The 27,655-nt window shown below is 39.0% G+C and overlaps 2 protein-coding genes across 2 annotated transcripts; one reads left to right on the forward strand and one right to left on the reverse strand.

Moving 5' to 3' along the window:
- The first annotated feature begins 5,814 nt into the window (after positions 1-5,814).
- LOC104417033 (CRS2-associated factor 2, chloroplastic) lies at positions 5,815-23,683 on the forward strand. The gene is given in 11 exon segments (XM_039317940.1): positions 5,815-5,951; positions 6,021-6,196; positions 6,356-6,463; positions 19,458-19,763; positions 19,766-20,116; positions 20,209-20,336; positions 20,849-21,074; positions 21,578-21,705; positions 22,427-22,478; positions 22,481-22,546; positions 22,984-23,683. Coding segments are annotated over 11 exon segments (2,121 nt in total). The 3' UTR covers positions 23,427-23,683.
- Positions 23,684-23,907: 224 nt separating this feature from the next.
- Positions 23,908-27,040, reverse strand: LOC104414174 (signal recognition particle receptor subunit beta). Its single transcript, XM_039316263.1, is given in 8 exon segments — positions 23,908-24,463; positions 25,324-25,455; positions 25,544-25,587; positions 25,589-25,702; positions 25,906-25,992; positions 26,438-26,465; positions 26,467-26,518; positions 26,633-27,040. Coding segments are annotated over 8 exon segments (810 nt in total). The 5' UTR covers positions 26,796-27,040; the 3' UTR covers positions 23,908-24,273.
- Positions 27,041-27,655: the final 615 nt, after the last annotated feature.

A 27,655-nucleotide genomic window follows, 5' to 3' on the forward strand; every position in this document is an offset into this window, starting at 1 on the left:
CCCTCCCACCCGACAAACCTACCGGGAAACATTCAGTTTTTTCTACTCTATTGCTAAAACCCTTAAAACACTAACTATTTAGCAGCTCGTCCATCAAGAAGAGATCGTCTTCTATGTGACCACTTTCTTCAACGATTATTGCTACTTTTGTCCCAATATGTAATGGGACGATGATGGCAGGAGAAGATGGAGCCTCTAGACGTAAGTTACTGCATCAACAGAATTACTATTCTAGTTGAAGATTTTTTGGAAGAAAATATTCTAGAATGCCAATTTTGCCTTGTGGGTCATCTTTATCAAAACCCTAACTTCAATTCTCAAGCCTACTAGAAAACAACGAAGAAAGCATATAGAAATGAGAATTTAACAATGAAACCACTGGAAAATGGCTTAATATCTTTCACTTTCAACAATGAGGACGATAAAAAATGTCAAGTATTAGAAGTGTTGACACTTGATTTTTAGTCGATACATTAAAAAAATATAGAAAATCGGGATTTGGGATTCCGATTGCGACAAAACTCATTTCTCGATCAAAAAATTATTTTAAGCAATTTCTAACTTGTTTTCGAGAAAAATCCAAAAAGTCAAATGGTTAACTTTCAGATTGACTTTTAGTTAAACTTTGACTAAAAGTCAACCTCGGATCAAAAATTGGCTTTTCACTCAAAAAGATACCGTTTAGTTTTAATTTCACTTTTCTTAAGTCAATTTTTCAAAATCTAAAAATTTGGCTCAAAAATCAACATTTTAGGAAAAGTCAACTAAAAAGCTTACTTTTGATCAAACCTTTGACCAAAAAATTAGAAAAAATTAAAATTCATAAAATATTTCCTTTAGTGTTAATTTGATTTGTATGTTGAAATTTTGTAAAATTGAATTAAGAACCTTATTTTCCGAATTTTTCAATTTTAGGTTCTAAATCAACCAAAAATAAATTTATTTTATTTTAAACGCGGTTCCTTCTTTGACATTTGATTTAGGGACTATTCTAAATCTACTCATGCGCTCAATTTCACAAATTGCCATGTTGAAATTTTTGTAAAATTCAATTAAGAACCTTATTTTCCGAATTTTTCAATTTTAGGTTCTAAATCAGCCAAAAATAAATTTATTTTATTTTAAACGCGGTTCCTTCTTTAACATTTGATTTAGGGACTATTCTAAATCTACTCATGCGCTCAATTTCACAAATTGCCATGTTGAAAGACAAATCGCCATTTTAACCCTAATTAGGGAATTAAAATCAATTATTTATGACTTACGAATGGAAAATTATTTTCCACTTATTTTCTTAAAATAAGTCTAAATCTGAAGTCAATATCAAGAAATTCATATTAGAACTTCCCAGTTTGAGGGATTTCATTTTTTTAAGGTTAAAAAACCGAAACATCAAGCTTCAATCGAAGAAATTTGAGTTGACCTATTCAAGACTAAGATTCAATTAAATGACTATGTCCAATTTTCATATTAGACCCCAATTCAATTTTGGCCTAAGTTTCGGCACTTTAATTCAAAGTCAATTTGAATACAATAGGTATCTTACACATTGATAATTAGTTGGATAGGGCAATTGCAATATTAATTAATTTGCAATTTTGACCAATAAATTACAAAATTGCTCATTTTAGCCTTTTAGGTTCAATTGTAAATACCCATGGTTTTAGTCCATTGTTTTTCATAATAATTGCTCAATTAAGTCAATAAAGGATCCATAGATCACATTTATGAAGTTTAATTGACTTAATTGAAATACAATTGGACAATTTCTTCTCAAATCGTGAAACTTTTCTCTTCAATTTGGTCCTTGAGAGATCAAATTGTATAAATTTTGAACCCATAAGGGCCACAAGTACGTGAACCAGCCAGAACTAATTAAGACCAATCAAGAATTGATTAAGACCAATCATGAACCGATCAAACCGGTGTGAACCGACCTTACCGGTTCGATTGGCCGCCGACAAGGCAGGCCAATTCGGCCCCTTGCCGGTCAGTTCTGAAGCTCCGACAACTGGTTTCGAGATCTTCACCTTGCCTATTTCACTTACACACCCTCAATTTCCCACGATTCATAGACTGACCATCAAATTTCGTAAATTTGTAATTTGACCCCTAATTAGGCCTTTCAGTGCAATTCTCGTTTTTAGCTCGAATTTCACAAATCGAGCCTATTGGATCGATTACCCAACACCTCTAGATGTTTTTTTTTTTTTTACGGTAAAACAACATCATATATTAATAAGAGTAATCCGTACAACCAGCTGCAATAGCATCCGCACATAACAAGTTCAAGAGAGGAAGGGGCGGATGAAGAGTGGATATGCTAATCATAGGATTTCTATTATGGGCTTTACGAGTCCAGTCGGCGACCGTGTTGGCCTCCTAGGGCAGAACCTAGCGAAAGATTGGGGAAAGAGAGAACAGAAAGGCTACCTCGAGAAGAGAGCACGATCCGGCCATGGCGGCTGTGCTCTTCGATTCAATGCTTCCAGCAGGGAGAGGTTATCAGATTCGACGAAGAGTGATGCGTTTTGGAGCCCCTGATCAAGAAGATGTCGAAGCGTCAAGGATAGGGCTTGGATCTCAACTGCGGAGCGGAGGACGCTGCGACCCGGCGAGAAAATATCGGTAAGTCTACCACGGTAATCCACCAAATACCGGCGATACCGCCTTGATTCGCCACAGTGATGAGATCCGTCAATGTTAATCTTGGTGTGCCGGATGGGGACGCCGAGATGTCCCATTTGTGTGACGGAGGGATGCTGATGTGCATTGGAGGGCGAAGATAATCGATCTACTTGGGTATGAGTTAGAGCTGCTTCTACGACCAGGGTTGGATCGGGAAATTTGCCTCTGAAAAGGAAGCCGTTCCGAGCCCGCCAGATCTGCCACAGGACATTGGATATCAGCGCGAGTCGAGGTAAGCGGTTGCCATTGCCTACTGTGGATACAATCCATGAGTCCAGCCTCTGTATATTGTTAGGGTCAATTGAAAGGCCAATCTTTGAGTGCGACCATACCTGATTAGTCCATGAACAGAGTAAAAACAAATGTTCTAAAGTTTCTGGAATCTGGTTTTTACATATTGAGTAACAAGGATTGTCTATAATATGCCTTCGATGCAAGTTGTGTCTCGTAGCTATGGAGTCGTTACAAATGGACCAGAGGAATATACGGATCTTAGGAGCTGCAGGCATCTTCCATAGATTGCGCCAAAGCCAGGTAGGAGTTTGGTATGAAGTAGAAGCACCAGCTGTTAATCCACTTGATTTAGTCGTGTGATTGCATGGTATGCTGATTTTACGGTGTACGTACCCTGATTTGCAGCTGTCCAAATGAGTGCATCTTTGGTAAAAGTTGGTCTAATCTGAATGTCTATGATTTCTTGAATTATTGGCAAGTCGAAGAATCTGTGCAGTAAGTCAATTTTCCATGAACCGGTAGACTGATCAATAAGATCAGCTACTAGGAGGGGTTCTTCTTGGGCCTTTGGTCCACCTAGAATACCCATGGGTAGTCATCGATCCTCTCTAATACTGATGCATTTACCATCTCCTACTGACCAACGGATGTTGGGTAAGATAGCTGCTCGTCCACTCAAGAGGCTCTGCCAGCCCCATGATGGGCGGGAGCCCTTGACAGCTTTAAGAAAGGTGGATGAATGAAAATATAATCCTCTAAAGAACTTGCCCCATAATGAGAATGGTTGATGAATAAGACGCCATGCTTGGTAAGCAAGCATGGCTTCATTGAAACTGATTAAATCTCTGAAGCCCAAACCCCCTTCCTCCTTTCGGTTCTGTAGTCGTTCCCAACACTGCCAATGAATTCCAGCTTTGCTTGTGTCATTGTTCCATCAGAATTTAGCCATACGCTGTTCTATAATTTTACATAAGGATCTAGGAATCTTAAAAACAGACATGGCATATTGTGGAATAGATTGAATCACTGTCTTGAGCAGAACTTCCTTCCCTCCCTTAGATATAAGCTTCTCCTTCCACCCCTCTAATTTCAATTAAACTCTAGTAAGAATCCAAGAAAACATATCCCTTTTAGAGCTGCCCCAATCAGTAGGTATCCCTAAGTATTTACCACATCGCGGCAATATAGGTACCCTTAATTCACTTGCCAAATTCTCTTGTAGTGACATAGGACAAGATGGACTGAAGAAAATTCCAGATTTGTTTCGATTAATAGCTTGTCCAGTGGCCAAACAATACTGATTTAGGATGTTAGATAGATTCTGGCACTCCATTAAGGTACCATCTAGGAAAAACACAGCATCATCTGCGAAGAATAAATGAGATAAAGTGGGACACCATTGATTCAATTTGATGCCTTTGAGTAAGCCCGTATCCAGAGCATTCCGAATGAGAAGTGATAGGAGGTTAGCAATGAGAATGAATAAGTAAGGGGATAAAGGATCACCCCGCCTAAGCCCTCAGTAGGATGAAAGCTCTGTAGATAATTACCATTCATTTTAACACACAAAGTTGTAGTTGAGATGCACTTTGCATGATTAGTGTACCCAATGAGACCGAAAGCCTAGGCGAAGTAGGTAATCCTGAAGAAAATCCCATTCTATACGATCATAGGCCTTCTGCATATCAACTTTGAGCACAACTTGAAAATGACGCTTTCTTTTTCTAATTTTGATCTGATGAATGACTTCCTGTACGATAATAACATTATCTTGAATGCGTCTTCCAGCAACAAAAGCACTTTGTTCCTCGAAATTAGAGCAGGCAGTAGGGGTTTTAACCTGTTAGCGAGTACTTTAGAAAAATTTTATAAGCATAGTTGCACAAGCTAATAGGTCGATATTAATCCAAGCATTCTGGGTTTGGGGTTTTGGGGATCAACGTTATAGCAGTTCTATTTAAGTCCACCAGTAATGATCGAGAATTGAAAAATAGCTGAACTGCCCGATAAATATCTTCCTTAAGAACCTCCTAATGAGATTGATAGAACATACCAGTCAAACCATCGGGACCTGGGGCTTTTGAAGCACCTAACTGAAAAGTGGCCTCTTTTACTTATTCCATTGTTACCTGTGCTAAAAGCATGTTGTTCATTTCTGTGGTAACCATCTGTGGACATTGTTGTAGAATCTGGTCATAACAGCGAGGGCCAGAGGTTGTGTATAGGAGTGAAAAATAATCTGTAGTCATTTGTTGGAGTTGGTCAGGATCCCGAATCCATTGTTGATGGTTTTCTCGCAATACTAAAATATGATTACGTTGTCGTCTTTGGAGAGTAGTGGCATGAAAAAATCTAGTATTGCGATCTCCCCACCTTAACCAATTTATCCGAGAACGCATCGCCCAATATTGCTCTTCCCTCTGCCATACTTTGTGAAGTTCTCGCTTTTAAAAGTTGTTCTTTGTGCACGATTTAGAGAGGTAGGGTATTGGTTAGTCGGCATTTCTAGCTGGTGCTCCAATTGCGTTGCTGTTGTATGTTGTGGGAGAACCTCTTACGACTCCAAATGGATAAATCAATAGCAACCGCACGTAGTTTTTGCTGATAGAGGAGAGTCCTTTCTTGAACCGGATTGCCAAGAGGTTTGAATGAGCGAGCGACAATCGGGATCCACGATTCGGAAGACTTCAAAGGTAAAATGTCTTTTTCTTGAACCATTCAAGGTTTTGTATTTAAAACAAGTGGACTACGGTGCGATCCTACTACGGGGAGTGCAATCACCTGAGCATTTGGGAACATAACGCGCCAGTCAGCAGTGCAGACAGCTCGATCAAGACGTTCCTTTACCAATGCATCCCCATCTCGATTGTTGGACCAAGTGAATGCGCAGCCATGAGAAGGAAGATCCAGCAAGCTGCAATCATTGAGAACCTCTTGAAAAGAAGACAAGCGATAAGAGTCAGCAGGTCGAGATCCCATTTTCTCCCAACGGTGAAGAATTTCATTAAAATCACCAAGGCAAACCCAAGGTAAAGCATTGGATCTGCTATTCTGTCTCAAAGTCTGCCAAAGATACTGACGATCTTGATAAACTGCAGGAGCATGAAGACAAGTAATCCTCATGGACCTTCCTTCCGAAATGTCCTGGCTGATGAAATCAAAATAATGCTGAGAGGAGGTGAATTCAGTCAACTGAAAGCCATCATTCCAAAAAAGGGCCAAGCCACCCGCAGAGCCAACAGGGCTGAATACTCGAAGATGCAAAAAACGCAAGGTATGTTTCAAACGAAATAAAACATCATCACCATTCTTTGTTTCCATAAAAAACAACAAGTCAGGCTTTTCTTTTGCCATTAGGGCTTTTAAAGCTTGAACTGTCAGGGGATTGCCCAAACCCTGACAGTTCTAACTGATAATTTTCATCTTTGCACAGGTGGCTATTGTGGGCCAGCCACCGACGCCCATATGTTTTCTTCAGTCGCCATTACAATTGGTGTATCCAATAAGAGTGAATCATCAAAGCCTCCCAGATGCCCTCCAGGTATGTCATATGGTGTATAACGTCTAGGTTTCTTTGCGGGACCTATTTTAATACTCGATGAGCACTTTTGCCTTTCTTTTCTTGGGAAGCGAGGTCTGAATTTGCACTCCTTTAAGCTTGTCCTCCGCAGGAATTAAAGCAGTAGTAATATTATGATGTGATGGGGAATGCGAGTTCAATGTTGCGAAATGACCCTTTGATACGGTGGATTTCATTTGATGCGCAGGAATAGGTACTTGGGGGAGAGGTGGTGGTAAAAGAGGGAGGGGTTGAACATTGGAAAGAGGTGTCTCAGGTACTGATTCCTCCCTTTCCTCCTCCCTAGATGATTGTCCATAGAAAACTTTCCAGTATGGGCTATATTGCTGAACTTCAGCTTTCATCCAGGGACCATAAGGTGTTTTCTCAGAGTCAGTGATCATAGTCTCCTCAAAAGGTATAGACAGACAGAAGTCAGTGTAATGGCCCAATCGACCACAGGAGTAACAGTAGTGAGGTAACATTTCATACCTGAAATCCAGCCATAGAGTTTGGTTATTGTATTTAATGAGTCTATCGACCTTCAATGGTTCGGATAAAAGCGGCTCGACTCGTGCTCGACACGCTCTCGAGTGGAACCAGGTACAAAATCTGATTTTATTTGCAAAACAGTGCCAAGCGTACTTGCGCCTTACGAATCATATCATATGTACAGCATTCGAGAGGTAGTCCAATGACTGGACCCGGAAACGCACGGGTGGAAAAATCATAACGGTGCGAGAGGGGGTGTTGGCTACCCAAGGTTTGAAATTAATGAGATGTCTCGAAAATTGCCAAGGTCCAGTTTCTAGGATTCTTTGTTTTTCAGTTTGAGACCGGAATTTTGCTAGATAAATGCCCTCTTCTCGCTGCAGGATATCAACTTTCTCGGACTTCCATGCCCTCTTCAATACCGATTGGAAAGCTTGGAGGTTAAAAGTAGGATTCGAATGAATCTTACCGATTAATGTCAACTTGCATTCCTCAACTGCTTCAGGTGGGGGTTGAACATGCCATTCATCAATTTCTTTTTCTGAGCATAAACGTCCCAATTTTTGACGAGTGCTGCAATTCGATATGCATCGTATCATCGTCACTAGCCATTACCAAAGAGGGATTGTCGCCTTATAAGATGAAGACGTATACTGAAAAAAGGTGGACATGCAGATGGCTTGAAACCCGAAAGTAAAACCAAAATTCATGAAGCCATTGCGAGATAGGGTAAGTTGCCTCAGAAGATAAAGGCCGTATACAGAGAAAATGTGGACATGTAGATGAGGAGAGACCCAGATGATGAAAGATCAAAAAGCAGGAAAGATGAGCTAAGTGGAGAAAAGGGTAGTGTGCGGGCGTGGGTAAAGCTGCTGAGAGGATGGACAGGAAGAAGAGAGAATAGGAAGGTGATGAATTGCCACTCGCATTGCGACGGCGAAGTGATAGCAAGCTGATGAGGAAACAGAGTTAACGTAGAAGAAGAACTCTATCCATTGATAGAGAGAAAACTCGACAAGACGAGAATTTTCGGTTTTCCACTCCACCTCTAGATGATAATTAAACTTTAAATTCATGTTTTATCCACTAGATTAGGATTTCAATCGTCGGATTGAACCAATGGCTGAGATCAACCGATTTGAGAATGTTATAAATACCATTTTCCCTCCAAAATGCAAGGGGCTCATTTTATAGAAAGTTTATCTCTCGAACAATTCTCTCCTCTCTTTCTTTTCCCTCTCTCCCTAACCGACTCTCTCTCTCTCTCTCTCTCTCTCTCTCCTTGCCGCTATGATCAGCCTTACATCGGCAAGCTGCCAGCCACCGCCAACCCCCTTGGTGGTCTTGACCTCTTCCTCTCCCGAATTAGAACAGCAACAAGGCTGGAAGGCGTTTGGTTTCATCCGTCCAATCTTCCTCAGCTGCAGTGAAGAAGATCAGTGGCAGAACGGATTCCAACCGATTCAAAGGCTTGATCGATGGCCGGCGGCTATTGGCTTGTCATCCGATCAATCTCGTTGTTCCCTTGAATGAGTCCTTGACCCTCTAGTGGTTGGGTTTTAGCTGAACGGTCACTAGAATAGGTCCGATGATCTCTTCTCTCCAGCAACCTTCAAGACCAATCCGAGTGGACCGATTCTACTTTAGATCACCAAATCGACGATCAGCAGTGATCCTCGGTTCCTCCGATCACCTTAGCCTCCTTCATCGCTTGTGCTCTAGGTTCGGGTAGGCGGAGGTGAGTCGGATCTCCCTTTGTAGGCCCTTGATCGATCGATTTCCCTCCCAACGATCCATACCAATTGGATTTGGAGCAGTGCCAACTCTAGTACAAACCAGAGTAATCCCATTATCTCCGGTGCTTCCGATCACCACCGATCACTTCATAAGAGAGTCCCCGACCTCGCCGCGGTTGAGAATTGGCAGATTGGTCACCAAAGACCCTGGTGGCCTCTTCTTCTATCGGTGATTTAAGCTAATCCAAATCGGACCGGTTGTCTTTGATCATGTGAATCAATGCCTATCCGATTCAATCGGTTTCTGGTCTAGCTTTTTTACGATCCACGAGATCCATCCGAAGTCCCTTAGAGGTTTGTTCATGCTCTGGCAAGAAAGCTTCATTTGATTAGGTTAAGAGTCAACGAAATCATACAATATGTAATATTCTAAGCTTAAATCCAATGAAGTGAGATTAGAATAACTAACCAGAGCTAGGATTGGTACTTAGAGTTTCATAAAATGATTAGATATATTGTTGATTAGCTTAATCGATGATTTGCTGAAATTGAAGATTGATTGAATGCAAGTTCTTGATTGAATGATCGATTTGAATCTAAATCTACAAATATCGTGCGTCTATGGTATGCTTGTTGTTTTGGCTTAAACGATGCCTTAAATAGCCTTATTTCGACTCGAGCTCTTTCAGACACAGAAAATAGAATCCAAGAGCTTCGAATCAATAGGTTGCACGGCCCAAATGGCCAACATTTATCTCCTGAAAAGTATATTACAATATGCTCAATTTCTATATATTCTTGATGCTCTTTAGGTACTGTCTTTAGTCCGCCTCAGATTTTTATTATTTTTTTCCTGACTTCTGTGTTCATTTTTTGATGAATTTTTATTCATGAAACTTGTTCGTCATTGTCTCAAAAATGTCCTTCTATTTTTTCATATTTTTTGGACATGTTTTGGTAAGCCAAAACCTCCTAGATCTAGGTATGTATCTATCTGTCCTGCATTTGTCTGAGGCAAATTTAGGCAAATTTAAGCATGAAATTGAGTTTGCTTGACCTTAGGGCCTTCATGAAGAATAAAATATATATCATATGCTTTCTATCGATGTAGTATTTGTATGATTTTGACATCATTTGATATGTCAACTGCATATGTAAACGTGCATGGATGCTGCTGCAACTAGAAAAGTTAATACTGCATATCTATTTTGCCATTTTCGTCATTTTCGTCATCATCCATGTGATCGCATTTAGGTTTTGAGTTCTGAACGGAAAATGTTTGCTGTCATTCATTCCATATGGCATATCTTTGGTTGGATTTGTACATATCCTTAAGTGATCGAAACTATGCATGCTCTCAGCTCTTACTGTGGGACTAAAATCTTGTCATGTGCATGCATTTTTATGCTTGTTTGGGTCTTTTAGAGGCCAAATTTCACGTTATTGCCTTCATGACATTTGAACTACATATTACAAACTTTGTGTGCATATGTAGTTCACCATATTCGAATGTCATTTCGTATATGAAAATCATATCACAATTGTGCTAGTTATACTTAGGAACCTTCAAGCATGTCACTATAAATTTTAAATCATCTTGTATTAATATTGAATTATATGATGTTCTCATATGCCGACTTAGGGTTAAAAGATTCCCCTAATCACTTGTAGCATCCAATTCTAAGCCATGTATGTGATCTTCGTACCATTTGTGCATTACATGAATGATTTGGAGGCTTAATAATGTATGTCTATGTTCTGGTTTTTAGTGACTAACATGCACACTTTTAGAAACCTGGGTCTTAGAGCACCAAGTTGACCTTGATTGAACCCAGGGCCTTCGAGGAAGTTGTAAAGCACACCTAAAAGTTTCAAATTCCGTTGATTTCATGCAAATTTCTCGTCATTAGGTCCATTTTTCATTTTCTTAATCTAGACTAGAACTTTCACTAAGGATTAAATGCCAGTCCTTTTTTTTTTTGCCCCAGTTTAGATAGAAATTTAACATTTTCGTACTAATTTTTTGATAGGTATTTTTAGCCAATCCCTCAATAAATTTTGTTTGTTACTTTGTTGGCTATGTTGTGGAAAACTTTCGTGATTTTAGACCCCTTTTTGTAGGTTAAATCTTGATTGCAATGACATGGTGTTCTGCTGTTTTGGCAATTTTCTGATATGTTATTGCTTGTTATCTGATTTTTATAAAATCATGTTTAGCTCATTTAGGAAAACTTTCTTCACAAAAATTATTACATATTATGTTGTACATGTTAGGTAATTTTTTTATAGCTAGTTCATCAATGGATATCACCCAATTTTATTGATTTGCTGTGCTTGCTCTGAAAATTCCTGTTATAAGTATTTGGTTATGATTAATTAAATAGGCTTTTTAAGCTAACGTATGTATGATATTAAGGCATATCATCTTCATAAAAATTGTTTCAAATCCTTCGATTTTCATTGTCAAATGATTTTTAATAAATTGATCTTCTAAATGGCATCTCGAAACCACTTTGGTACATGTGATGTTTCCAAAAGCAAGTCTTTTAAACCTTTTTCTCAATAATTGATTTATCTTAGGAAAATCACAATTTGGACCATATTTAAAATACTCGTGATGCTTGTGAGTGTATTTATGTGAGCTCCGGTTTAACCTTGACAATTAAATGCATTCCATAGCCTAGATTTTCCTCAGTCTAAAATGTCTTCAAATTCTTTTCAATACTCAATTTGACATTGTGAAAGTCACGGTTCGGAATGTATTCAAAATGTTTTCAATGCCCATAAGTGCATTTATGCGAGTCCTAAACTAGCCTTGACAATTGAATGCGTTCCATAGCCAAGAAATCATCTTGTCTCAAAAATGTCTCGATGATTTCAAAACCTATTTTTGAAACATCACATGTACCCCTCATATATATAATCACCTCATTCATTAGAAATACTTGTACCCGCGATTGGTGCATGCCTTGGTAATAAGTGACCTGCCGACAGTTCACTCACCTTGGTTGATTGATTGGGAAATAAGGCTTAAAAGGCCTGCGTGCATGTTTAATTCATGTAACGCATGTGAATTCTAAATGTATGTTAGTAGCAATGCGTAATACCAAGGGGAAATCCTGGGAATCATATGAAATGCTTTATTAGGAACTTATAAGCATTATTGGCCATGCGATAATACAAATGGTCAATAATGGCTATAAGTCGTGAAAATGAATCAGATAAGTGTCTAGAGGAGCCTACGCATGAATTGCAAAGGGCGCCCCCAAGGCTTAAATTTTGTTAATTTTAAAACCTTGTTTTACTCGATTGATTGATCTTGGCCTTATATCGTGATTTTGGTGTTTTTTTATGTGTATGATTGTTTCTTTTCATTTCATGTACCTAGTTATAATTCTTAGACCATGTTAAGATTAGGAACCCAAATATAAAGAGATCACAAAGACAACGGAAGGTCGATGTCTATTCCGACCATGCTTTTGTACCATTCATCCCCAATATATGTATCGAGTTTCTCTTGTTTGTATAAAAACCTGACGAGTTGCGAGTTCCTTTCTTTCTTGTCCTTTTATTTCATTTCCCTTTTTATCTTTGTTAGAATTACATGATAGATTTACTGCTTTCATTGGCTATTACTTACTATCTTGTACTTTCAATTCAATTTATTATTTTCTTTTGTCCTTAGAAATAGAACGGCACAAAAATGATTTTCCACACATTGCCACCTAGTTTAAGATAAATGATCCCTAAAAAGTAAAAAATAATAATAATAATAATAATAATAATAATAATAATAATAATAATAATAATAATAATAATAATAATAATAATAATAATAATAATAATAATAATAATAATAATAATAATAATAATAATAATAATAATAATAATAATAATAATAATAATAATAATAATAATAATAATAATAATAATAATAATAATAATAATAATAATAATAATAATAATAATAATAATAATAATAATAATAATAATAATAATAATAATAATAATAATAATAATAATAATAATAATGCGTAGACACCTTAAGTAACACGACATACTATTAAGTACCGAAAGAGCACTAATATAAATATTAGCATAACCCAAGTCCCCAAATCTAAATATCTAGTTGCGTAAAAATCGATGGACCACTCTCAACCCTTAATTGGGTTTTCTAGCCGACCCCTCAAAAATAAGGCTAATGGCGACTCCCGTCTTATTTCTAGGTTGACTTAAATAATTAGACTGAATAATTGAACTCGTCACAAGGGCTATGAATCTTGATAAGTGTTACCAAGATTTAGTATACTTGATGTGGCAGTACCCTAAAGGATAAAGTGATATCATCCTCATGAGCAAAGCGTACTATTGAGAGCGTTTAATATGGTAAAGGTACCCCCAAAATCCGATATCCACACCCAACTTTTTCTCTCGAGATGTGTTGTCCATATGGTATGGATCACAACACTCCACTATCATGCAAGGTATGAGTTTGGAAGAGTTTGCGACCATATGTGAGAGAACTCACAAAAAGTTCGCCCGGAAGGCAAGATTATAATGCCTCCGTGGATGAGAACCATGAGGTAACTCCCGTGATCAAGTACTCCTAAATTTGACATTTCCCTTCTTCCTCTCCCCAAGGGCTAGGTGGCGGAGAGAATGGGTCACGACAAGAAGGAGAACCCTGGTCTTTCTGAAATCATTTATTACTCCTCCTCCCCCCCCCCCACCCCCACCCCTCCAGTGGATTATGAATTCAAAACTTGTGCTTTTGGGTAAGAATTTTAGCTTCCCACTCGAATGAAACTTTGTTCAAATTATGGAAAAAATAACTAGCTCACTGGAGAAAGTGCCAAGAGTAGTGAAAAAAATTATGAAAGCAAGAGTAGAGTTGGATACTCATGACAAACTAAAAGTGGAGTATTTGGCTCGACATAGTAGCAAGAAGATCTGGCTTGATTTTAAATATGAAAGATTGCCTGTCTTTTGCTAATCGTGTGGTAAAATTTGGCACTATGCAAATTTCTCTCTTGATATTCCTCATAATGAGGAAAGTTTACGATGAACATGGGAAGTTGTTTTGGAAGTTGGCTAGAAAAAGAAAATTTGGATCATAGCCCTTTCTGGAAAGTGGTCTACCAAAAGGAGTGAATGAAAATGGACCTCAAGAAATTATCCTTGAAACTCCAATACGCCAAAAATGAGAATTGCCGGTGGAGGGAGTTCAATCAAGTCCTTCTCAACCTACGAGAAAATCAAAAATGCAAGGGACTGAACCCTTGTTTGCTCAACATGCTGAAAACAATGCACATAAATTTTTTAATTTGAATGCGGAGGAGGGAATACTTTTGCTCATGGAACCCACCCGAGAAAAGGGTAAGGGCATGATGCTAGAACAAATCAATACATAAAGCATAAAAGAAAAGTGCAACAAGGAACCTAAAACCCCCTCAATTAAAAAACAGGGGGGTCCAGCTCTAATCAAAACCCCATCTCCAACTCTCATCTAACTAGATGAGACCCAATTACTTGAAACTCCTGGTTACATATTTGAAAACAACGAAATATGGGCTTTGGTAGCTAGCCTAATAAGCCCTCGGGTGACAAATAAAGTTCTTAAGTTGGATCGATCAAGGGCTTGGCACTCCTTTAATAGACTAGAATTTAAGAGCCTTGATGGCTCAAGAAAGGCCCAAAATAGTTTTATTACTGGAAACATAAAAAGAAAGCGGTAGTTAAAAGAGTAAAGAAGCATTTATATTTCAACACTCTTTGTGATAAATTCAATGGGGATTAATGGAGTCTAGCCATTTTTGGGTGATCTCTTTCATTTATATATTGATTTTACTTCAACATTGTTTGTGGACCTGATTTATAAAAAAGTGGGAAAAATGAGACATATGCGGGTCACATTTATTCATGCTCCAAATGACTTTCCAAGAAAGTTCCAACTATGTAGCAATTTAAAGGCAATCAAAAATATAAACAACCTCCCTCAGGGGTTTGTTTAGATAATTTCATTGAAGTGCTTTACCATTGGGAAAAGGTAGGAAAGAGGAAACGTAAACAATATAGAATGATACCTCTCTATGATTGCTTAAACGCTTGTGGTTTAATTGATATAGATTGCAAAGCCTATGCATTCACATTGGAAAATAATAGAGGGAGATGCCTTTGTAAAAGAAAAACTGGATCAAGTAATCAGTAATTTTGAATAGAGAATTAAGTATCTAGTAGCCAGCTATTGGTTTCGACCACAGCCCTATTTTGTTGGCCAACACTGAAAATCCAATAAAAAAAATAAAAAAGAAGGGAGTTCAAAATAGAAGAATGTTGGTTCGACGACATAACGTATAAGCAGACAGTTAAAACATCTTGGTCATCCTCTAGTGTGATAAATGTAGATCTACCAAGAAGGCTAAACAAAGTGGCAATGGACTTGAAAAAAAAATGGAGCTTAACTCTATTTTGAAACTGTAATCATAAAATTACTCTTTTGAAGGAGGAACTCCAAGAAATTTCAAACTCAACCATGTCAAGATTTAATTTACAAAGAAAGATGCAAATTGGGGCATGAGATCGAGAATCCAATGGATGAAGAGGAAGATAAAAATACTAAATTCTTTCATGCGATAACAATCTGGAGTAGGTTGAGAAATAAGATCTCTTTGTTAAAAGCTGAGCATGACCCATCAATCCGTGATAATGAAAGGTTGCAACAAATGATAATTGAATATTTCAAAAAGTTGTACCAATCAATTGGGCCCAGAAACTTTCACCCAATGCTGTAATGTCTTTCTACATTGGTAGAAAGAGATGCGAATCAATAATTAACAGCATAAGTAACTTTTAAAGAAAGGTAAAGACTGCTTTTCAAATGAGTTTATTGAAAGCTCCTGGACCAAATTGGTTTAATGGTAAATTTTTACAATTTCACTGGGAAGAGATTCAAACTGATGTTTTAATACTCTAATGGAATTTTCCGCTCACTCTTGTCCCAAAAATCTCAAATCCTAAAACCTTAGATCAACTCTATCCCATCAGCCATGGCAAATCTACCTACTAAATTATCTCCAAAATTATAGCCCATTGGCTCAAAACTTGGCTTTTAAACTTGATTGAACAATAACAAAGTGTGTTTGTAAGTAGTAGTCAAATTCAAGATGTTACCTCGATAGTATAGGAAATTTAGCAATATCTAAAGGTTAGGAAGAGGTGGAAAAGGTTCCAGGCAATTCTGACATTGGATATAAGAAAGCCATATGATAGAATATAATGAGATTTTTTGGAAGCTTATATGTGTAAGTTGGGGTTCAATGAAAATGGATAATGTTGGTTATGCAACGTGTGACAACAATCTCATTCAATGTAAAATTCGTCAACAAACCCTTTTTGCTTTCCAACCTTCTGGGGATTTAAGACAAGGTGATCCTCTCTCCCTCATTTGTTCTCATTGGTGGCGAATGTTCTGTTTTTATTAATGAAGAAGACAGTGGTGGAAGGCTTCATAAAAGGAATTCAATTGAGCAGATATTATCCCACCCTGTCGCATCTTGTATGGGAGAATGATTTCATCTTTTTTCTAGATGAAAATATCCGAGAATGTCAAAATTTAGCGAAAGCACTGCACCAATACTATTTTGTCTCAGGCTAAGAGATTTATCTCAACAAATTAGGGATTTACTTTGGGGCGGGCTACCCCCATCACTTGAAAGCAAATATAGCACATAGATTGCAAATTCTAGAATTAGAGAGAATAGATAAGCTATGTAGCACTCACATGGACACGCGACATAACACGACACGACACGATACGCCAACACGTCATTTCTCAAAAAGTAAAGAATTTTAACACGTTCCGACACGTTATATATTAAATAAATAATTTTATATATACATGATTAATTATTATATTTAAATTAATTTATTCAAATTCATAAATAAATAATAAAAAGCCTATAATAAATCTATACTAATAACATTAATAAATTTATTCATAAAAAATTGGAAAGACATTTTTGACTTTAACAAAAGTTATCGATAAAATAAATAACTAATGAGAGATTAGAGTCAAAATAAATTTATATTTTTCTACGATGATCAAAATTTATCATTATTTAACATCTAGTGCTTTTATTTTTCGAAATAAATTTTTAACCTGTCTATTTATTTATTTTTTAGTCTTACCATGTATTAATAAAGTTATTTAACGTTCAATATTTTTTTTTAGGGCTAAATGGGTCCTACCCATTTATTTCAGCCTCTATTTTCTTCCCCCACCCCACCCACCGCCTGCGCTTGTCACTTCCCAAAGTCACGCTGCATGAGGCTTTCTTTCTTCCCCAGAAGCCGTCAACGCGTCGTCTCTCTCCTTGCTCTTCTTCCAAAAATTGAAAAAACAATCAGTAAAGTAACAGCCCAAAGAGCAAAAACCCTAGCAATCGCCTTCTTTATCCTCTCCCTTGCTCGGTCTCCACCTCTCTCGCCGCTACCTCACCGCCATTCCCCCCTTTGCCGTCGTAGCCTCGCGTCCAACCCTCCATCGCGGCATTGTGGTTTCGATCTCGGCGTTGCAATCAGTGGTCACAACCTTCTCCACGTTGCAGTCGGTGCTACAGTCGGCAGTCGTAGCCCTCCCTCGCCGTCACTCGCAACGCTACCTTGGCTCTCTTGCCTCCACCCTCCATCACCTTCTTCACTTCACACCTACAAATCCACCCACAAACCTCTAGACACGCTCCGACGCGCATGTCGGAAAGAATTAACCACGTGTTGGAAACTCCAACACATGTTGACCGCATGTCCAATGGTGTCCGACATGTGTCGGGGTGTCCGACACGACACGAAGGCCCTCTAAACGTGTCCATGCTTCCTTGTAGATAAGTACCTAGGAATGCCTTCTAATTGGGGGATACAAAGAAACAAATGTTCAGCTATACTTTAGGGAGTGATATGAAGCTAGGAAGTTGGAAATAAAAATTATTTTCAAAGGTGGAAAAGGAGATTTTATTAAAGCCGTTGGTGTAAGCAATTTCGTGATATACTTCATCCATTTTCACAATTCCAATTTCCATTTTTTTTTATTGGTAAAGCAATAGAACAGAAAAAAAAATTCCCAACGGAAAAATAGTGAATCACATTCAGGAATACATTAGAAAAATTGGGTTTCTTTGAAGTTGAAAAAAGATCATGGAGAAATGAGATTTAAAGACTTGCTCACAGTCAACAAAGCCATGCTTGACGAACAAACTTGGAGAATGATGTGAGATTATTCATTTTTATGGAGCCAAGTCCTCAAAGGAGTCTATTTCCCTTGTAGGGACTTTTGGCATGCAAAAAGAGGGAATGGGCCTTCTTGGAGTGGCAAAGCCTGTTAGTAGGGAGAGGGGCTATTTCCAATGTAGTTAAGTGGATGGTAGGATCAAAGGAAAACATTAGAATTGGGGAAGATTAATTGCTAAATCGAGGAGTAATAGGATGACCAGCAGCAAGAGATGAGCCAAAGATTGTAATAGCTCTTTTAAATTACGTAGAGAGCACATGGGATATAGCCAAGCCAAATGGCTTATTTATTTTTGGGTAAAGAAGCCAAATGGCTTATTTGATGAGGACACAATTCAAAAGATCATCACAATTTCTCTGTGAACCCAATCACTACAAGACCAATTGATCTAGACTTACACTGGGTCATATAAATACTCAGTAAAGAGGTGCTACAACTTACTCAAAACTAAAGAGATAAAATGAAAACAGAGCTTGGCTTCATCCTCTACATCATTCCTCTAGAATTTGAAATACACATGCAACCCCAAACACTAGATTATTTTAGTGACAAATATGTCAAAATGGACTCTCTACAGCGGAAAATTTGTATGAGTGAAGAATGTTACCTAAACCTCTTTGTGCTCTATGTAAAAGGCAAGTTGAGTCAACGGAGCATCTCTTCTTACTTTACCCTTGGCCTTAGGGATTATGGTTCAACAAATAAGTAAACATTCAAATCTCTCCTCACGGGTTAAGCAGAATAGAAATATGGCTCAAACAATTTCAAAAGAGATCCGGAAGCTCGCTTCTCTAGAATTGGTCGCCTCGATCCAATTAGGCAAAATATTAACATTACTAACCTATAATAATATAATCACATACAATTAGTCACCACTCAAAATTGGTCTATGAATTTATATATTCATTAATGCGATGAATTTTTAAGAGATATTGAATAGAACACATCTGAAGAAATGTTCACTTACATCAGTCTATATGTCAATTTCATAATTCAATTGTACAATATTTTTAAAATTCCTCCAAAGTTGATCGAAATACCATTATTTGACATTGATTAGGAGAGTGAAGATCAGGAACGACAGAAAAGGTAAAGGATCCAGAACTGATTTGTTTTGAAAGAAAATGAATATTGAGAGGCAGAAAATATTTATTGATCAAGACGAACATGGGGAAGGAGAAGATGCAAGTAAATGATACTCAATTCTAAATCAAAAGGGTGGCCAAAACACAAAAATTCAATAAATAAAAAAACCATCAAAAAATAAAAGCATCACAACTCCCACAATTTCTTTTCTCCACCTTTTATTTATTACCCACAAAGACTACAAATCCCCTCTGTTTCCCACCTCAACTGGAAAGAAAACTGCAAAAATCTTCCCAAACTCTTATCTCCTCCTCTCCACCATTTCCCTCCCTCCTCCTCCCTCACCTCCACCATCTCCATCAATGCCAGCTCTCCTAAGCTACTCAACCCCAACCTCTTCCCCTCCCTCCCCTCCACCCGCCACCCCCGCCGCCGCCCACCGCCACCACCGGCAACTCCTCCTCCAGCCGCTCCCCGCCCATCCCTATCCCCAAGTACCCACCACCTCTCAAGTCCAAGAAAACCCAAAACCCCCTCCTCCTCCTCCTCCCCCAACCCGGCCTTCAAGACCCCCACCGCAACTCCCGCTACTACAAGCCCATCAGGCCCGACTCCCCGGTGGTCTCCTCCGACGGCGACCGCTCCGTCGTCGTCGGCGAGTCCGGCGTCTCCTACCTCCTCCCGGGCGCCCCTTCGAGTTCCAGTACAGCTACTCCGAGACCCCGAGCGCTCGTCCGCTCGCCATGCGGGAGCCCGCCTTCCTGCCCTTCGCGCCCCCGACGATGCCGCGGCCGTGGACCGGGAAGGCCCCCCTGAAGGGCTCCAAGAAGCAGAAGAAGATCCCGCTCTTCGACTCGTTCGACCCGCCCCCGCCGGGGAAGAAGGGGGTGAAGTACGTGGAGATGCCGGGGCCGTTCCACCTGGGGCAGCGCCCCAAGGACGGGAGGACGAGGAGGAGATCCTGGGGAGCCCTCAAGAGGTGGGAGATTAAGATGCTGGTCAAGCCTCACTTGTCTGATAATCGCCAGGTTAATCTTGGTTAGTGTCCTAGAGTTTTTAGTTTACGTCGATATAGATTGGTGCATTTCGTGTTCTTTTTATAGATTTTGAGAAGTGTTCATGGGGTTTAGGTAGAGATGGGCTGACTCATAATATGCTGGAGCTTGTGCACTCGCATTGGAAGAGACGGCGAGTCTGTAAGGTCCGTTGCCGGGGAGTCCCGACGGTGGATATGGATAATGTCTGCCAGCATCTCGAGGTCAGTTTGATGCAATTTCTGTTTCTTGTTCACGGTTTGCGCGGTCCGAAAGATACTGATCATTTTTCACTGTATCAATGCAATTGTTGTTTAGTTACTTTTTGTATGCAAGACAATGCTTTTAGTCTTTCATTGTATCAATGCAATTGCTGTTTAGTTCCTTACTTTTTGTATGCAAGACAATGCTTTTAGCAAATTCTAGGGAAGATCCATCTTTTCCCAAACTTACCCGGAGTCTCTTGTAAGATAAACATTATAATTGGCAGTACCCTAATATCCCTTTCTTATCAATGTGTGAATAGATAATGTGCTTGTCAGTGCATTTGCATGGATATGCGTTTTAGCTTTTAGCTCTTTTTTATACTTTGACCAATTGGAGTTCTTATGTTCAACTATGCTAATGGTTTAGGAAATTTGCCCGAGGATTTGATCTCTGCAGTTTTTGGTGCAATATCAAAGCCATTATTATAGGTTATTGCGAAAGAAATTGAAACACTAGTGTCTTGATTTAGGAAAAGACTGGAGGTAGAATCATTCATAGAGTTGGCGGCATCGTTTATCTTTTCCGTGGCAGAAACTACAATTACCGCACTCGTCCCCAATATCCATTGATGCTTTGGAAGCCAGCTGCTCCAGTTTACCCGAAGCTTATTCAGGAAGCTCCAGAAGGACTCACAAAAGCTGAAGCCGATAATTTAAGGAAAAGAGGCAAAAATCTTTTGCCAATTTGTAAATTAGGTAAGTGATAAATAATTCGTCTGAGCAGCTACTCTATAACCAATCAGATTCATGATTATAACCTCCTTTTCTTCCTGTCTTACTAACAAAGAGTAGTTACCTGTTCGATGAATCCGCTGCTTTCTCTAGCATGTTAACTTGATAGACTGTCTGAATGAGCGTGTGAGCATCTTCTGAAAGTGCAAAAAATATACATCAATTTGTATACACCTTACTTTGTCTATACATTTCAGGGCATGATCTGAATTATGCATTAAGGGTAAATTCTCCCATCGTTTCAGATCGTCTATCTTATTTTATGAACTTGTTCACAACCCTCATAATGTTTCATCTTGATGAGTTTTCATTGGTTGTATGTACTTTTGTAGCTTCTAGTTTTGACTTTGCACTATGCATTGAATTTCTTGTCTGATCTGCATGAGAGTATGTTTCTGCAGCAAAATTAAGGCTGTGTAATTCCCATGTAGTTGGTTCTAACCATTGATTACTTGTCTCTTATGCAGCAAAAAATGGAATATATTTAACGCTCGTAAAGGATGTAAGAAATGCTTTCGAAGGAAGTCCATTGGTGAAGATCGACTGCCGGGGAATGCATGCTAGTGACTACAAGAAATTAGGAGCTAAGCTTAAGGTCGTGATTCCTATCATATGCATTATTCTTCCGTGTCTGACATTCTTAATTGTCCACAGAACTTTCTTCATTGCCTGGTGCTTTTACATTTTAGTCAGAAGGTGCACCCATTTATGCTATTGAAATTTCAAAAGACCTCAAATTGATGACAATTCTGTCTTCTCTGCTAATTTTCTTGCTTTATAGCCTTATGGTTTGCCTCTGTACTTATAAAAAAAAGAACATTTGTGAAATCAGACTTATGTGCCCGTCAATAGACACGGACATTCTTGGACGGTCCAGTGATCCAGGATTTTTTCTTTTTTTTCTTTTTTTACTGAGAGCCTTAAAGTATTCATATCGCTTCCTTTAAAGGAAGAATAACCAGCAAGTTGAGCTCATTGTAGACCAGGCTTAATCTTGCAATCAAGAGAAGGTCCCACAAGCTGTGTTTTCCTCCTATGTTCATGTTCCATTAGTATATTTGTGACAGCGTATTGGCTGACAGTCCATCTATCCACTCTAGCTTTCGTTCTTCTTTTTGCCTGAAAAGTTAAAAGTTCCAAGGATTTTACGGACAAAATAGAAGATCAATTCATTTTCACAGGGTTCATCTTTCTGTCGGGTGTCTCCATTGGAGATTGAGTTTATATTATCCACTTCACTTCATTGTTTCTTAGAGTTTTTTGTTACCACACAAACTTTCTTTCTTGACACTTCACTACCTTCTTTTTCCAAGCAGGATTTGGTTCCATGTGTGCTGCTTTCTTTTGATGATGAACAGATATTGATGTGGAGGGAAAAGATTGGAAATCTATGTACCCAGAACCAACTGTTCCTCTTGCTGAAAAAGGTAATGTTAATGCAAGACTTTTGTAGGCAATATATTAGGTAATGCATGCATTAACTAAAGACAACGGTGACTTTTTTCTAGTCCTTGAGAGTGAAGTTTTGTCTAAGGGAAGTCATAAACCTAATTGCCCGTTGTAGCCCCAAGCTATGTAGCTAGGCATTGGGGAAAGATAAATTCACCTGAGCTTTGCCAAAATTCTGTTGACGGCGTCACCTGAGGTGATGGAGGAAATCACCGGTACTGTGTGATGGTAGGCAGTCTGTATATGTGAAACTCATGGCATCTTCACTGCTTATCTGAAGTTCGCATGCTAACAGCTTGATCATCTCTTCACAATAGTTTCTGGTTCCTATGTGTCTATCGTGCCATACATATTCTTTTGTCAGTTATCTCCTTGTTTCCTTGCGGGCATAATATGTTTCTGTTCTGACTGGATCATCAATTTTCAGGCGAAACTGATGATGCTTGCAAGGTTAGAGATGTGAATAAAGTCATTTCTAGCCCTAAAATGACATCCTTATGGGAGCGTGCAATTGAAACAAGCAAGGCATTGTTGCTAAATGACTTAAACCTCAGCCCTGATGATCTTTTAAAGAGAGTGGAGGAGTTTGAAGGGATCACACAGGCTACGGAGCATTCATACCCTGCATTAGTTTTGTCAAGTGAACGCGCCACTGGTAGTTCAGTGGCAGCATATGAAGATGGTTCTACTTCTCAAAGTGAGGACTATGGCGAAGATGGCTTTCCTTTCGGTGACAGTGATGAGTATGATGATTTTTGCGAGGATGATCCCTTTGAAGAGGCAGACTGGTCGGCTCCCCTCGGATCATTACCTGTTGATCGTTTAACGGAGAAACTTTCCCAGGATCAGAAAAGACCAGATAGTTAACCTTCAAAATCGAGATGTTGAAATGGAATCATATTATGGTTGGGTCATCTTCGATTTTAATCGCATAAAGATGGCATTTTCACCCATAAAATGGACCTGAAATTTCATTCATTGCAACTGAAACATGTCTCAAATGTATAGCTAAATGTGTAGCAAGGTTGTTATGTGATCTTCGGGTCATGTAATGAGAATGTTGGTAGACATTTGTACTGCCACAAGCATTTCATAGAATCCGTACATCACTATTTTCTTGAACAGCCTTGATATGACCTTTGCATCTATGCACGCAAGGCAAGTGATATGGAAGAGGACCTGTAATAGGTCTTAAAGGATCCCGATTGTTTCTTCTGATTCAAAGTAGGTTGTGTCAGAAACAGGACTTATCGATATGTCGGATCTTCGCATTATATCTCTAAGAAACAACCAACTGTTCATTAAAGTATATATATATATATATATATATATATATATATATAATATATAATATATATATCTAAGTGAAAATGCTATAGAAGCATACGGCACCAAAAGTCCAAGGCAAAGTACAGAATAAAGCTGTGAGTGAAGAAATTGGACACCACAACCCCATATCCACAATCATTTTACAGTACCCAGAAGAGCCACGGGTAATCAAAGCCCCATCTAACTGAAAGAATCAATTCTACCATATTTGGACAATCGCAGTCAAAGCCCCTGAAAGAAGGGGAAAAAAAAAATTTGTCCTCAACAATATTCTTCATTGTACTCTGCCTCAAGCACCTAAGTAGGAATTTTACAGCTTCTCGATGTTCATCTGATAATCACAGCAAGTTCACCGGACGTCTAATGCCTGAAGGTGTTACCATTGTTAGGGCTTTACATGTTCCCTAATGAACTCTTCCACTTGAGCTATTTCTCCTGTCAGACCAGAAGCTTCCGCGACTGTAACCCTGTTGTGGCACTGAGTAAATGCAAAAGCTTCTCCCGATATTCCAAGGGTGAAGTCATTGGCAATATCAGCTGCTGATATTGCACTTCTTGATGCCCTTAATTTGTCACTGTCGATAAAGAGAGGCAAATCTATAAGAACAAAGGCCACAAGTTGTCCATGTACATATGTGCAGTATTCATGAATCAGATTACGATATCACAGAATTGAGCAGAATACCAATTTGTAACTGGTCTCAGACATTCAACAAGAATGAGGAATTTATTTATTTATATTACGATCCTGTGAGTCTCCAGTAAGTTTTGGTCACAATCATCAAGATAGGTCTTAGTATTTAACATTGTACTTCATGCCACATCGCCATAATTCTATTAGTGCTGTGGACTTGTATAACTACATTTCTATACTCTGAATTTTTTTATTTTTTACTGTATTCACCGATGAATGTACTCGTTGATAGAATAGAAAAAATTTACTTGCTTTTAGAGATCATAAACAAAAGATTGTGCGTATAACCACTTTTCACGAATTCCACACCTACTTGGGAAAAAAGGTTGTGTTTCTAATGGAAGAAATGTAGTTGGGCGTAAACTTCCACTCCTCAGGAGATCATTTAACATGGGCTTGTCTAGACAGCCTCTATGCATGGTGCAATTGGTGGTAAGACTCATCCAGCACAGTAAACATAACTTTTGTGCTGGAAAATCAGTTTGAACGGGTTGTAATTTTACTATATAAAAATATCATTTATCGCACTTCATGTGGATTTACCAATACAAAAACACAATTACTGTATCTTGGATTTGTGAACCACACTAGGAATGGTACGCCAACACATAAAATGTAATCTAAATGATAACATCAAGTTTGTTTATGGCAGGCAATATAGTTCTCATCGATGCCACTTGAAGCACGCAAGAAAGTAGATAATCTCAGCTAAAAAGCAAAGTCAAGAATATGAAACCATACAGTTCCTTCTCCAGTTGCTTGCGAATGAAGTCCTTAGTATGTGCAGTCACTTTGTCAGTCTTATTGCACAGGATGCAGATGGGAATTTTCTTCTTGACAACACTGGCATTTGTCAAAATATCATACAGGTACCTATTTTTAAGATTTTGAGCTGTCAGTCACAATAGAATACATCACAATGCGCCAAGAGCACAAGTTAATCCAAACTATGTGGAAGGACGCAGTACATACGGAAGCTGAACGGCAATTTGGCAAAAAATCCAGCAGCGTCAACAACAAAAACTATGCCAGCAGCCAGTGGCAAAACCTCATCTAGTTTGGGCCTCAGACGAGAATGGCCAGGAACATCAATGACATGAACAGGTCTTATTTTGCCTTTCTGGAAGGAGACAGATGGATTCATCAACATTACGACAAAACCATCACCAAAGCAAGTATATGGACACGTCTCTAGATACCGGACATCTCGGCAGCAGATAACTATTGTGAAGATGTCAAGGCGAAACATCAAGAGCTCTTTAAAGTGATGACAAAAATAGTATCAATATACTGCAGATGCAAGCATAGGAAAAAATTAATGACCTTCGAGGTCTCGGAGTGCAGCACGAAAGTGCCCTCATTTGGCTCCATCGAAGTGACCGTGCCCTGATGCGAAGATCCATCTCGCAGCTGACATGGACATCAGAAGGTGAGAAAAGTCTTCAAGAAACAAAACGCTAAAGCAGTAAAACTAAAACATTTATCACAAGTATGATAAGAACAGAGACGTAGACGGGATAAGTTGGTCGAACAATTCAGACCAGACGCATTCAATTTAAGAAGAAAGGATCCTCAAATTCAAAACCCACTACCAAGAGATCTAGCTCCTCACAGAATTTCGCATGTTAACCAGAGCCCAAACCACAAGACCAGAACTTTGCAGAGAAACTACTCATTTCGAGCAATGTTCAACTCGATTTCTCTCGACCAACCACATCCCGTAGAACCCACATCTTCATGACAAGCCATAAGGGCACAATTCAAAATGCCAATTCCCCTCAAGAACTCGATTGCAACCAAGATTCCGAAAACCCAATTGTTCAAAACCAAAAGGGGCACGTGGAAAGGTGCTCACTTGATGAAAGAGGACGGTCTTGCCGCTCGCTGAGCCCCGCGAGCACGATGGTGTTGGACTTCTTCCGCTTAAACAGCCTCACTGCGAGCCCCCCAAAAAAAGGAAAAAAAAAAAAAATTTACTCCCATCGCAATGCCGACCTCCGAAGAAGGAGATTTAGGGCTAAATCAGCAGCTAGGGGGGGACGGGACTTACGGGAGAGGAGGAAGAGGGCGGTGAGGGAGAGGACGGCGATGGCGGCGTAGAGCTGGGCGGGGGGGATCTGGTGGACGTGCTGGAGGCAGGGGTGGAGCAATTCCCGGAGCTGGCCGGCCCAGTCCTCGAGCTGCACCTTCCATCGCTCCATCCCTTCTTCCATTTCCCCTCGCTCTTTCTCTCTAGATCGCGACGAGAGAAGCTGATCAGATCAGAGAAGAGAGAGAAGCCCTAGACGACGATGACGACGACGACGGCGATGGCGATGGCGATGAGGATTTTGGGCGATTCTTCTCCTCCTGGGAATCGAGCGAGAAATTTCCAGCGAGACGGAAAAAGGGGGCACGCGGTCTTCGCAGCTGGACCGAGGGCATAACCGTAATTTCGGCTTTGGCCTTTTGGCGTTCTTTTGTCCTCCCCTCGTTTGAAGTTTGAACTTCTCCTCGAAGGGGAACTTCTTTTCCATTCGGTGCTTGGACTTTGCGGTACTTCTCGACGGGCTTGAAAACTCGAGAACCTTCTAGGGTGATTTGATAACTATTTTATTTTCGAAAATAATTTTTTATATTGAGAAATAGTTTATTCTAATTATGTTTCATGAACGAATTTTGAGAATTTGAAAATATTTGGTGATGCATTTGATACGATTTTCAAATTTTATTTTATGACTTTTAATTTTTCTTTTAATTTTTTAATAATCTTATTACATTTATTCTTTCTTTTCTTTTCTTTTTCCTTTTCTTCTTCTTCTTCCTTAAGCAAGTCACTAGCCTCAACCATGGCCAGTGACCTTACCGCAGCCTCCTCGTTAGTCTAAGCATCACCAACAGAGGCCGGCGACCAACTAAAAGAAGATGAAGAATAAAAGGAAAAAGGAAAGAAAAAAAAATACTTGATTATATAATTATTCTCAAGAATAAAGAATCAACTTCTTGTTACTTCTTAATTTTGTTAAAAGTCTATCCTCGAGAATAAAGTTACCAAATAGATTTTGTTCTTCTTTTGTTTCGAGGAATAAAAGAA

Source organism: Eucalyptus grandis, chromosome 7, assembly GCF_016545825.1.
Source record: "Eucalyptus grandis isolate ANBG69807.140 chromosome 7, ASM1654582v1, whole genome shotgun sequence".
Taxonomy (NCBI): Eukaryota; Viridiplantae; Streptophyta; class Magnoliopsida; order Myrtales; family Myrtaceae; genus Eucalyptus; species Eucalyptus grandis.